Below are 12535 nucleotides of genomic sequence, written 5' to 3'. Positions count from 1 at the left end.
ACAAGATGTTGCCAGTAGTCTTAGAATATATGCACAGGTGTTGCCTATATGGTCTATGAGTGTTCCATAGCCCAGTGGAAGTGGTACATTGTGAACCGACTGCTGCATTGTAAAATAGCATCTCCCTTGATGACAGCTCTGCATGGTGAGGAAAGCTCTTACCTAAATATCAGATCTTTTTCATTTTATTTCATGTTTAATCCCAAAGAATCTTATCGTACACTACCACGTTTGATCTGAGCTAAACAGAATGAAAAAATTATCAAAAAAGATCAATACAAAAATAATAAAGCTCAATAACAATCATCATAATCATAATCACACAATCTCAGCGCGTGAGTTGGTTAGAGAGCCGGTATAGTACAGCAACGGTTAAATCTGATGTAATGTTGTACAATTAAATCAAAGCAAAAGGGATACTTACAAAGGTAATGGTGAAAGAAGCATCTACTGTCTCCACTGTGACTGATGGAGGACTGATGAGTTTCTGGCTCTTAAATTGGGTAGACAGCTCCCAGGGTGTGGTAGTTACATTGGGTGTGGATAGTTAATGCAGTGTTGCAATGTCCAAAGTAATTATACCCTGATGGAAAGTGGACAAAAGACGGTTCAATTACCTGACGTCAGGTGACGGGGGAACATTTAGTACATTTAAAAACGTGTAAAAAATAATTCAACAGCATGTTGATCATTTTTGAACAGTTTTTTTCTTTTAGTTCATTTTGACACTTGATATTTGATAATTATGAGAGGAGGGATGTGTGACATAAATGACAAACTGACACCAGAGACATGGTCAGTCTGTTTAAATGGTTTCAGAATCAACAAATCCATCTTATGTCCCTCAGGCGGCTAAAATATCATAATGAAAAGATCATACTGAGTTTTCACCCCCAGTTGTTAACCTCCTGAAATCAACACAGAAGTTTGACACGTCACCACAATACGATGCAATGTACGGAAAAGTACAACAACTGTTAAACACAGACGCACAATAAATGAACAGAACAAGGCAAGGATAAGTGCAGAGGAGCCACAGCACCATCATCATCAAAAAATGCATGTCTAATTACACAGTGTAAAACTAAACCAGCAAGAACACACCTACACTAAAGGTTAACTTGGATAACAAAATAAATAATAATTTACATATAAGAAGTATCATCACACAATGGCACACACACCCAACTGGGTTACGCCGGGTTCACACCGGACGCGTAAGCGCCATTCTCAAGCACTCTGCCGCCTGGCTGTTCACACCGGACGCGCATTTCTCCGCGCCGGTCAGCCTGCGATTCAGGGGTAAATGATGATGGTCTTCATAGCCCCCCCCCCTCTCTTTCTCTCTCTGTCTGTCTGCTTGTGTGCTTGTAGTGGAGGGGCAGATGTGGAAATTTAATAATGTGAGGTGAAAAATCGGGGAAATTGAAACTCCAGGACAACAGAAGGGAAATCCAAAGTATGGGATGCATATTTGATCATTAATATCATATAAAATATTTCATTTATATCTTCCAAACCTTCGTAGTTTGTGATCAGTTCACAGTACGATGGATTCAGGAGATGCTCCCTCAGGTTTAACTGGTTGAGCGTCTCCTTACATCAAGTGCCCTCACTGTGGCCTCACTCGTCACCTGCAGAGCCAAATGGGAATTAACAAATATTGTGTTTTTGCTTGAGCTCCCAACACAAAGCTGTTATAGAGAAGTCAGGACACAACACAATCGTTGTTGGCTGACATTTGTGGGAACATTTGCCAAACAGGTTCTGCTTCATGATTGAATTCTTCCTCCTCCCTGGGTGATAGGTACATGTTGTTTTAAACTTATACAAGTTCTGTAGTGAGGCGCCCACATGACACAAGGTGATGCTTGATATTTGGTTGTTTGTCTCTGCATTACATAAAGAATATTTTATTATGATAATGAATTGTAGAATTCACAAGTTAAAGATGATATCCTATCATATTCATAGAATCAATTAAAGAGCTCAATTGCATTGATTTATTGATTCAGTTTTCCTAATTCTCTCTAATTGATTTGTATGTGCAAGTTATACAGTAGTTATGATAAAATTATATTCAAGTCACTAATGCTTGCCTACAGAGGGACTTCCAGGTCTGCATCCACAAATCTGAACCCTTATAACAGTGACATGTAATGCATGACAATACTCAGCAACTCAACTAGCAGAGGACCTAGCAGCATTGGACTACATGGGTCTCAAGAAGAACCAGTCCGCCGAGGAAGCAGCATGAGGGCATCCTTGACCTGGTCGAGGAGGTGAAGGCTCCACAGATCCAGAACGCAGACAAAGACAAGCGAGTAGCCTACTAGAGAGCAGAGTGGCAGACCTGGAACAGTACACAGTATACAACATGAATAATGTGATCGTCTCTGGCCACATACACAAGTACATACATCCTACCCATATACAGTCCCTGACAAAAGTCTTGTCACTTATCCATTTTGTAGAAACAACAGCTTATAACCTGACTTTTAATTTATCCATTGGTTTTAGAAATGGCTCATATGAAAGCTAAAACCCTCCCAAATTATGTTTAATATACTAAAATAAATTTGCTTCACTGAAGAAAGATTGATCATTTAATGAACACAGAAAGGTCAGATTTTGGCAAGACAAAAGTTTTGTCGCCTACAGAGAGTAATGTGAAAATTGAACAAATAATTTACTTCAAATACAAAAATATGTTGCATAACATCAGTGAATTAAGTAGTGGTGCTGTGAGATCCATATTTAATATCTTGTATGACTTCCATGAGCTTGAAGGACTGCATCCATGCAGTTCGACAATGATTCATACAATTTATTGATGAAGTCATCAGGAATAGCAAAGAAAGCAGTCTTACATGCCTCCCAGAGTTCATCAAGATTCTTTGGTTTCGTCTTCCATGCTTCCTCTTTCATTCTACCCCAGACATGCTCAATGATGTTCATGTCTGGTGACTGGGCTGGCCAGTCCTGGAGCACCTTGATCTTCTTCGCCTTGAGGAACTTTGATGTAGAGATGGAAGTATGCGATGGAGCACCATCCTGCTGCAAAATTTGACCCCTTGTATGGTTGGGAATGTAAGAGGTAGCTAATACTTCTTGATATTTTAGGCTATTGATATTGCCTTCCACCCTGCAAATCTCTCGCACACCCCCATACTGGATGTAACCCCAGACCATGATTTTTCCGCCACCAAACTTAACTGTTTTCTGGGTGAATCTCGGATCCATGCGGGCTCCAGTAGGTCTCCTGCAATATTTGCGGCGGCTGTGATGTAATTCAACCGAAGATTCATCTGAGAAATCCACCTTCTGCCACTTTTCCAGCGTCCATCCTTTTAGCAGGCTATGGGCCTTGGCAAATGCCACACGTTTTTTTAATTGCCTTTTGTTTAGTGCTGGTTTCTGGGCACTGATTCGACCATGGAGGCCATTTCGAGACAGAATTCTACAAACTGTCCTGGTTGACACGGGGACTTGAGGTGACCAGGCCTGGTGGAGCTCTGCTGCAGTGGAAAAGGGGCTGGCCTTGGATTTTCGAGCCAACAAACGGTCCTCCCGAGCAGTTGTCTTGCGGGGTCTGCCGGACCTGGGCTTGTCAAAAACATCTCCAGTCTCTTCAAATCTTTTTCTTATTCTTTGTACTTGACGCTGAGACACATTGAAGGTGTCAGCCACCTCAGCAGTGGATCTGGTCTTCAGCCTCTTGATAATCAACGCTTTGGTCTCAGGGTGAATCTTAGGCATGTTGTCAGAGGTCAAGTTGCAGTTGACGTGAAGGTCTGGTGTGCTGGGGTTCTTTTTATACACACCCACTAATTGATTGATCAATTATTGATCACAGGTGAGGCTGTAATCTAGGATTGGGTGCATCATATGACAAGGCGACAAGACTTTTGTCTTTGCAAAAACTGACTCAGTGGGCTTTACCAAGCTGTGAACGTTAGAATGCTTTTCATCAGTTTCGTTTGGCACCAAAACATTATTTCAAAAGCTGTTGGGATTGAAATTAGCCATTTCTTGTAAAAAAAAATTGATTACAAATATATTTGAGGGGCACTTAAGGTCAACTTGTACCCAAGCGACAAGACTTTTGTCAGGGACTGTACATTCAGCCGAGTGTAGAAAACATGCTCATGTTTTGTGTAAATCAGTGGTAGGAAGAGTGTCAATGATAAGATAAGACACAATATCAACACATAATGATCGATACTTTAATTAATGAGTTAAATCTTTATTCAGAGCAGCGCGCGCATTCATCAGCCGTCAGGCTCGCTCTTTTCCTCTCTCTCTCTCTCTCTCTCTGGAGGAGTTGGCGACGCGCTTCGTTTGGTTCGACGTGGTTCACAGCGCGAATGACACCAGACAGGATGTAAATGAATGACAGAGTCGCTGAAAACTGACGTTTTTTTCAGTCCAAACATGTATGAAAAGACCCCACATTAACACTGTGTGTGGACTAAGCGGAGCTGTGCAGGGCTCCCTGGTGTCTGCCCCGACTTGGTGGCGCTGCGGACGGGCTGTGCGCCTTCTCCCCTCGTGGAGCTGTCCCTGATCTCTGTCTCCGTAGCCAGGGACTGTTTATGTTTATTTATCGCAAGTCATATCGTCATCGCGATATTAAACTAAGTTATCGCATATTGCATGTTGTTCTTATATCGTGCTGCCCTAATGCGATGGATTCATTGCTGAGAACATCGCCACATACCACACACCGCGGCCTGGGCTCTTCCTCCGTCCCGCTCCAACTGAATCCAAATAGGAGGTAACCTGCGTCATATCTCCTGACTGTTTTTCGCCGTTTGCTGCTAGCAGGTGCTGTGGAGACTTCACTGGCACTGCTAATGAGGCTACTAGCACTTGCGCTAGTAGCCTAAGAATATCTGTACAAGTTGTTAATGATTTGGGTAAAGTTATCATGGAAGAATCTTCCTGAACAAAGTGTTTACAGTTCAAAGTGGTGCACTGGTTGGCTTTGCAAAATGTAACTAAATACAAAGTGTGCATGCATTCAATGTCAGTTGCACTATCTGTCATTATAGGGAGACCTATGGATACTTGTCTTTGGAATAAAAGGATCAGATCCCGTTCCAACAGGCTCTGAATATATCATGAGAAAGTCTGCAACCCTTCTAGCACGTAAAGGGATATTATTAAACTGGAAGCTCCAACCAACTCTCTACCTATATTACACGATATCCTCTCTTCCCACAACATTTCCTAAAATGTATTTTTTCATCAACAAATTTTTCTCTCTTTTTCTGATTAATTGTTTTCTGGATACGTTCCTCAGCTCTCACATCATATCTGACATGAATTCACAGTACACCATAGTATTGTCTGAAATGTGTAACTAGTGCTGAGTTCTGCACCTTCAGGCTCTGCTGCTATGTTTTGTACATGTGAATAGGAATGTATCTGATCTCAATTTTTTGTCTATTTTCTATTAATTGATAAATTCATTACTTATTTTGTTATTTATTTAATCCTGTTCCTCTTATTCTCCCTTTTCCCTTATGAATGATATGCTCAATGTCAAAAATCCCAATAAAAAGAGATGTTAAAAACTATTTAAATTCTAATCTTTTGTCATCTGCAATATAAAGGGTATGCAGCATGGAATGGAATTGAGTGAAGGGTCTTATCTTATTTCCACGGTACTGGGCAGTTTATCTCATAAGCATCTGACAGACAAATGACAACCAACCAATAATCAAACTTCAAACAAATAAACTAAATATGGGAAACTTTCATTTGTTGAATTATTGTATACACAACCATTGTGTCCCCATGTAAGACAAATCTGATCAGTTGAGTGCTAAATAAAGACCAACAAGAACATATCCATGCAATAGGGTTAGATACACTTACACAACATACAGTGTGTATGCATCAACCATATAATGAAGCAAATGAAGTTAGATAAATGATTAAGGAAAGGAGACCAAAAACATACATACAGGTACGATTTAAGGATAGAATCAGGACAGCAGTTGTAACGACACAGTACAGTTGTTTGTATGACATGTTAATAATTAAAAATAAATAATGTTGTACATTAAACATACATGGATTAGAGGACATTTGATTGGTGGCGGGAGATTGTGGAAATAAATATGTAAATGTTCGTAGTTTCATCTATAATGTTAATGATAAAGTATAAATTGTGTTTTCAAATTATGTGTAGATTGATCATAAGAAATTGGAGTTATTTTATTGGTAATAGTGACTACTTCAGTTGATAAGGATAAATATTAAAATATAACTTGCAACTCTTTAAGGTTATTGGCAGCTGCTGGTTTCTTTCTTGAATTCCAATCCCTTTGAACACGTTTGGAGGAACGCTCCATCAGGGCTACAGCTGTAATAAGAACTTTTATCTGAGGGATTGGAGACCAGCCCACTCGTCACTCCCTTACAGGGATTATCTGTAGTAGTAGGAGTTGTTGTAGTGGGAGTTGTGCTGGTAGTAGTGGGAGCTGTGGTCGTGGTAGTTGGAGTAGTTGTTGTGGTAGTTGGAGTTGTGGTAGTGGTAGTTGGGGTTGTGGTAGTTGGAGTAGTTGTTGTGGTAGTTGGAGTAGTTGTAGTTGGAGTAGTTGTTGTGGTAGTTGGAGTAGTTGTTGTAGTAGTTGGAGTTGTGGTAGTGGTAGTTGGGGTTGTGGTAGTGGTAGTTGGAGTAGTTGTTGTGGTAGTTGGAGTAGTTGTAGTTGTAGTAGTTGTTGTGGTAGTTGGAGTAGTTGTTGTAGTAGTTGGAGTAGTTGTTGGAGTAGTTGTAGTTGGAGTAGTTGTTGTGGTAGTTGGGGTTGTGGTAGTGGTAGTTGGAGTAGTTGTTGGGGTAGTGGTAGTTGGGGTTGTGGTAGTTGGAGTAGTTGCTGTAGCTGGAGTGGTTGTTGTGGTAGTTGGAGTAGTTGTTGTAGTAGTTGGAGTAGTTGTTGTGGTAGTTGGAGTAGTTGTTGTGGTAGTTGGAGTTGTGGTAGTGGTAGTTGGGGGTGTGGTAGTGGTAGTTGGAGTAGTTGTTGTGGTAGTTGGAGTAGTTGTTGTGGTAGTTGGAGTTATGGTAGTGGTAGTTGGGGTTGTGGTAGTGGTAGTTAGAGTAGTTGCTGTGGTCGTTGGAGTTGTGGTTGTGGTCGTTGGAGTAGTTGTGGTCGTTGGAGTTGTGGTAGTGGTAGTTGGAGTAGTTGTTGTGGTAGTTGGAGTAGTTGTAGTTGTAGTAGTTGTTGTGGTAGTTGGAGTAGTTGTTGTAGTAGTTGGAGTAGTTGTTGTGGTAGTTGGAGTAGTTGTTGTGGTAGTTGGAGTTGTGGTAGTGGTAGTTGGGGGTGTGGTAGTGGTAGTTGGAGTAGTTGTTGTGGTAGTTGGAGTAGTTGTTGTGGTAGTTGGAGTTGTGGTAGTGGTAGTTGGGGTTGTGGTAGTGGTAGTTAGAGTAGTTGCTGTGGTCGTTGGAGTTGTGGTTGTGGTCGTTGGAGTAGTTGTGGTCGTTGGAGTTGTGGTAGTGGTAGTTGGAGTAGTTGTTGTGGTAGTTGGAGTAGTTGTAGTTGTAGTAGTTGTTGTGGTAGTTGGAGTAGTTGTTGTAGTAGTTGGAGTAGTTGTAGTTGGAGTAGTTGTTGTGGTAGTTGGGGTTGTGGTAGTGGTAGTTGGAGTAGTTGTTGGGGTAGTGGTAGTTGGGGTTGTGGTAGTTGGAGTAATTGCTGTAGCTGGAGTGGTTGTTGTGGTAGTTGGAGTAATTGTTGTAGTAGTTGTAGTAGTTGTTGTGGTAGTTGGAGTAGTTGTTGTGGTAGTTGGAGTTGTGGTAGTGGTAGTTGGGGTTTTGGTAGTGGTAGTTGGAGTAGTTGTTGTGGTAGTTGGAGTAGTTGTTGTGGTAGTTGGAGTTGTGGTAGTGGTAGTTGGGGTTGTGGTAGTTAGAGTAGTTGCTGTTGTCGTTGGAGTAGTTGTGGTCGTTGGAGTTGTGGTAGTGGTAGTTGGGGTTGTGGTAGTTGGGGTTGTGGTTGTGGTAGTTGGGGTTGTGGTAGTTGGAGTTGTGGTCGTTGTAGTTGGAGTAGTTGTTGTAGTTGGAGTAGTTGTTGTTGTCATTGCAGTTGTGGTAGTGGTAGTTGGGGTTGTGGTAGTTGGAGTTGTGGTAGTTGGAATAGTTGTTTTTTGGCAGCTGCTGGTTTCTTTCTTGAATTCTAATTCCTTTGAACACGTTTGGAGGAACGCTCCATCCGGGCTACAGCTGTAATAAGAACCTTTATCTGAGGGATTGGAGACCAGCCCACTCGTCACTCCCTTACAGGGATTATCTGTAGTAGTTGGAGTAGTTGTTGTAGTTGGAGTAGTTGTTGTTGTCATTGCAGTTGTTGTAGTGGGAGTTGTGCTGGTAGTAGTGGGAGCTGTGGTCGTGGTAGTTGGAGTAGTTGTTGTGGTAGTTGGAGTAGTAGTTGGAGTAGTTGTTGGAGTAGTTGGAGTAGTTGTTGTGGTAGTTGGAGTTGTGGTAGTGGTAGTTGGGGTTGTGGTAGCGGTAGTTGGAGTAGTTGCTGTAGTAGTTGGAGTTGTGGTCGTTGGAGTAGTTGTTGTGGTCGTTGGAGTTGTGGTTGTGGTCGTTGGAGTAGTTGCTGTAGTAGTTGGAGTTGTGGTCGTTGGAGTAGTTGTTGTGGTAGTTGGAGTTGTGGTAGTCGTAGTTGGAGTAGTTGCTGTAGTAGTTGGAGTTGTGGTCGTTGGAGTAGTTGTTGTGGTAGTTGGAGTTGTGGTAGTGGTAGTTGGGGTTGTGGTAGTGGTAGTTGGAGTAGTTGTTGTGGTAGTTGGAGTAGTTGTAGTTGGAGTAGTTGTTGTGGTAGTTGGAGTTGGAGTAGTTGTTGTGGTAGTTGGAGTAGTTGTTGGAGTAGTTGTACTTGGAGTAGTTGTTGTAGTAGTTGGAGTAGTTGTTGGAGTAGTTGTAGTTGGAGTAGTTGTTGTGGTAGTTGGAGTAGTTGTTGTAGTAGTTGTAGTAGTTGTTGTGGTAGTTGGAGTAGTTGTTGTGGTAGTTGGAGTTGTGGTAGTGGTAGATGGGGTTGGGTTAGTGGTAGTGGTAGTAGTTGCTGTAGTTGGAGTGGTTGTTGTGGTAGTTGGAGTAGTTGTTGTGGTAGTGGTAGTTGGGGTTGTGGTAGTGGTAGTTGGAATAGTTGGAGTTGGAGTAGATGTTGTGGTAGTTGGAGTAGTTGTTGTGGTAGTGGTAGTTGGGGTTGTGGTAGTGGTAGTTGGAGTAGTTGTTGTGGTAGTGGTAGTTGGGGTTGTGGTAGTGGTAGTTGGAGTAGTTGTTGTGGTAGTTGGAGTAGTTGTAGTTGGAGTAGTTGTTGTGGTAGTTGGAGTAGTTGTTGTAGTTGTTGGAGTAGTTGTTGTGGTAGTTGGGGTTGTCGTAGTGGTAGTTGGAGTAGTTGTTGTGGTAGTGGTAGTTGGGGTTGTGGTAGTTGGAGTAGTTGCTGTAGCTGGAGTGGTTGTTGTGGTAGTTGGAGTAGTTGTTGTAGTAGTTGGAGTAGTTGTTGTAGTAGTTGGAGTAGTTGTGGTAGTTGGAGTAGTTGTTGTGGTAGTTGGAGTTGTGGTAGAGGTAGTTGGGGTTGTGGTAGTGGTAGTCGGAGTAGTTGCTGTAGTTGGAGTGGTTGTTGTGGTAGTTGGAATAGTTGTTGTGGTAGTGGTAGTTGGGGTTGTGGTAGTGGTAGTGGTAGTTGGAGTAGTTGTTGTGGTAGTTGGAGTAGTTGGAGTTGGAGTAGTTGTTGTGGTAGTTGGAGTAGTTGTTGTAGTAGTTGGAGTAGTTGTTGGAGTAGTTGTAGTTGGAGTAGTTGTTGTGGTAGTTGGGTTTGTGGTAGTGGTAGTTGGAGTAGTTGTTGTAGCTGGAGTGGTTGTTGTGGTAGTTGGAGTAGTTGTTGTGGTAGTTGGAGTAGTTGTTGTAGTAGTTGGAGTAGTTGTTGGAGTAGTTGTAGTTGGAGTAGTTGTTGTGGTAGTTGGAGTAGTTGTTGTAGTACTTGGAGTAGTTGTTGTAGTAGTTGGAGTAGTTGTTGGAGTAGTTGTAGTTGGAGTAGTTGTTGTGGTAGTTGGAGTAGTTGTTGTAGTAGTTGTAGTAGTTGTTGTGGTAGTTGGAGTAGTTGTTGTGGTAGTTGGAGTTGTGGTTGTGGTCGTTGGAGTAGTTGTGGTCGTTGGAGTTGTGGTAGTGGTAGTTGGAGTAGTTGTTGTGGTAGTTGGAGTAGTTGTAGTTGTAGTAGTTGTTGTGGTAGTTGGAGTAGTTGTTGTAGTAGTTGGAGTAGTTGTTGTGGTAGTTGGAGTAGTTGTTGTGGTAGTTGGAGTTGTGGTAGTGGTAGTTGGGGGTGTGGTAGTGGTAGTTGGAGTAGTTGTTGTGGTAGTTGGAGTAGTTGTTGTGGTAGTTGGAGTTGTGGTAGTGGTAGTTGGGGTTGTGGTAGTGGTAGTTAGAGTAGTTGCTGTGGTCGTTGGAGTTGTGGTTGTGGTCGTTGGAGTAGTTGTGGTCGTTGGAGTTGTGGTAGTGGTAGTTGGAGTAGTTGTTGTGGTAGTTGGAGTAGTTGTAGTTGTAGTAGTTGTTGTGGTAGTTGGAGTAGTTGTTGTAGTAGTTGGAGTAGTTGTAGTTGGAGTAGTTGTTGTGGTAGTTGGGGTTGTGGTAGTGGTAGTTGGAGTAGTTGTTGGGGTAGTGGTAGTTGGGGTTGTGGTAGTTGGAGTAATTGCTGTAGCTGGAGTGGTTGTTGTGGTAGTTGGAGTAATTGTTGTAGTAGTTGTAGTAGTTGTTGTGGTAGTTGGAGTAGTTGTTGTGGTAGTTGGAGTTGTGGTAGTGGTAGTTGGGGTTGTGGTAGTGGTAGTTGGAGTAGTTGTTGTGGTAGTTGGAGTAGTTGTTGTGGTAGTTGGAGTTGTGGTAGTGGTAGTTGGGGTTGTGGTAGTTGGGGTTGTGGTTGTGGTAGTTGGGGTTGTGGTAGTGGTAGTTAGAGTAGTTGCTGTTGTCGTTGGAGTAGTTGTGGTCGTTGGAGTTGTGGTAGTGGTAGTTGGGGTTGTGGTAGTTGGGGTTGTGGTTGTGGTAGTTGGGGTTGTGGTAGTGGTAGTTGGAGTAGTTGTTGTGGTAGTTGGAGTAGTTGTAGTTGGAGTAGTTGTTGTGGTAGTTGGAGTTGGAGTAGTTGTTGTGGTAGTTGGAGTAGTTGTTGGAGTAGTTGTAGTTGGAGTAGTTGTTGTGGTAGTTGGAGTAGTTGTTGTAGTACTTGGAGTAGTTGTTGTAGTAGTTGGAGTAGTTGTTGGAGTAGTTGTAGTTGGAGTAGTTGTTGCGGTAGTTGGAGTAGTTGTTGTAGTAGTTGTAGTAGTTGTTGTGGTAGTTGGAGTAGTTGTTGTGGTAGTTGGAGTTGTGGTAGTGGTAGATGGGGTTGGGTTAGTGGTAGTGGTAGTAGTTGCTGTAGTTGGAGTGGTTGTTGTGGTAGTTGGAGTAGTTGTTGTGGTAGTGGTAGTTGGGGTTGTGGTAGTGGTAGTTGGAGTAGTTGTTGTGGTAGTTGGAATAGTTGGAGTTGGAGTAGATGTTGTGGTAGTTGGAGTAGTTGTTGTGGTAGTGGTAGTTGGGGTTGTGGTAGTGGTAGTTGGAGTAGTTGTTGTGGTAGTGGTAGTTGGGGTTGTGGTAGTGGTAGTTGGAGTAGTTGTTGTGGTAGTTGGAGTAGTTGTAGTTGGAGTAGTTGTTGTGGTAGTTGGAGTAGTTGTTGTAGTAGTTGGAGTAGTTGTTGGAGTAGTTGTTGTGGTAGTTGGGGTTGTCGTATTGGTAGTTGGAGTAGTTGTTGTGGTAGTGGTAGTTGGGGTTGTGGTAGTTGGAGTAGTTGCTGTAGCTGGAGTGGTTGTTGTGGTAGTTGGAGTAGTTGTTGTAGTAGTTGGAGTAGTTGTTGTAGTAGTTGGAGTAGTTGTGGTAGTTGGAGTAGTTGTTGTGGTAGTTGGAGTTGTGGTAGAGGTAGTTGGGGTTGTGGTAGTGGTAGTCGGAGTAGTTGCTGTAGTTGGAGTGGTTGTTGTGGTAGTTGGAATAGTTGTTGTGGTAGTGGTAGTTGGGGTTGTGGTAGTGGTAGTGGTAGTTGGAGTAGTTGTTGTGGTAGTTGGAGTAGTTGGAGTTGGAGTAGTTGTTGTGGTAGTTGGAGTAGTTGTTGTAGTAGTTGTTGGAGTAGTTGTAGTTGGAGTAGTTGTTGTGGTAGTTGGGTTTGTGGTAGTGGTAGTTGGAGTAGTTGTTGTAGCTGGAGTGGTTGTTGTGGTAGTTGGAGTAGTTGTTGTGGTAGTTGGAGTAGTTGTTGTAGTAGTTGGAGTAGTTGTTGGAGTAGTTGTAGTTGGAGTAGTTGTTGGGGTAGTGGTAGTTGGAGTAGTTGTTGTGGTAGTTGGAGTAGTTGTTGGAGTAGTTGTAGTTGGAGTAGTTGTTGTGGTAGTTGGAGTAGTTGTTGTGGTAGTTGGAGTAGTTGTTGTAGTACTTGGAGTAGTTGTTGTAGTAGTTGGAGTAGTTGTTGGAGTAGTTGTAGTTGGAGTAGTTGTTGTGGTAGTTGGAGTAGTTGTTGTAGTAGTTGTA

General features: G+C 42.6%; 1 protein-coding gene across 1 annotated transcript; it reads right to left on the bottom strand.

Moving 5' to 3' along the window:
- Positions 1–9018: 9018 nt before the first annotated feature.
- On the bottom strand, positions 9019–11643 carry LOC117765015 (mucin-2-like; the record flags this gene model as incomplete). Its single annotated transcript, XM_034591218.1, has 2 exons — positions 9019–10682; positions 10887–11643. Coding segments are annotated over 2 exons (2421 nt in total), but the record flags the coding sequence as incomplete, so codon positions are not given.
- Between the last annotated feature and the right edge of the window lie 892 nt (positions 11644–12535).

This window comes from Hippoglossus hippoglossus, chromosome 7, assembly GCF_009819705.1.
Source record: "Hippoglossus hippoglossus isolate fHipHip1 chromosome 7, fHipHip1.pri, whole genome shotgun sequence".
Taxonomy (NCBI): Eukaryota; Metazoa; Chordata; class Actinopteri; order Pleuronectiformes; family Pleuronectidae; genus Hippoglossus; species Hippoglossus hippoglossus.
This window is presented reverse-complemented; position numbering and strand designations above follow the sequence as displayed.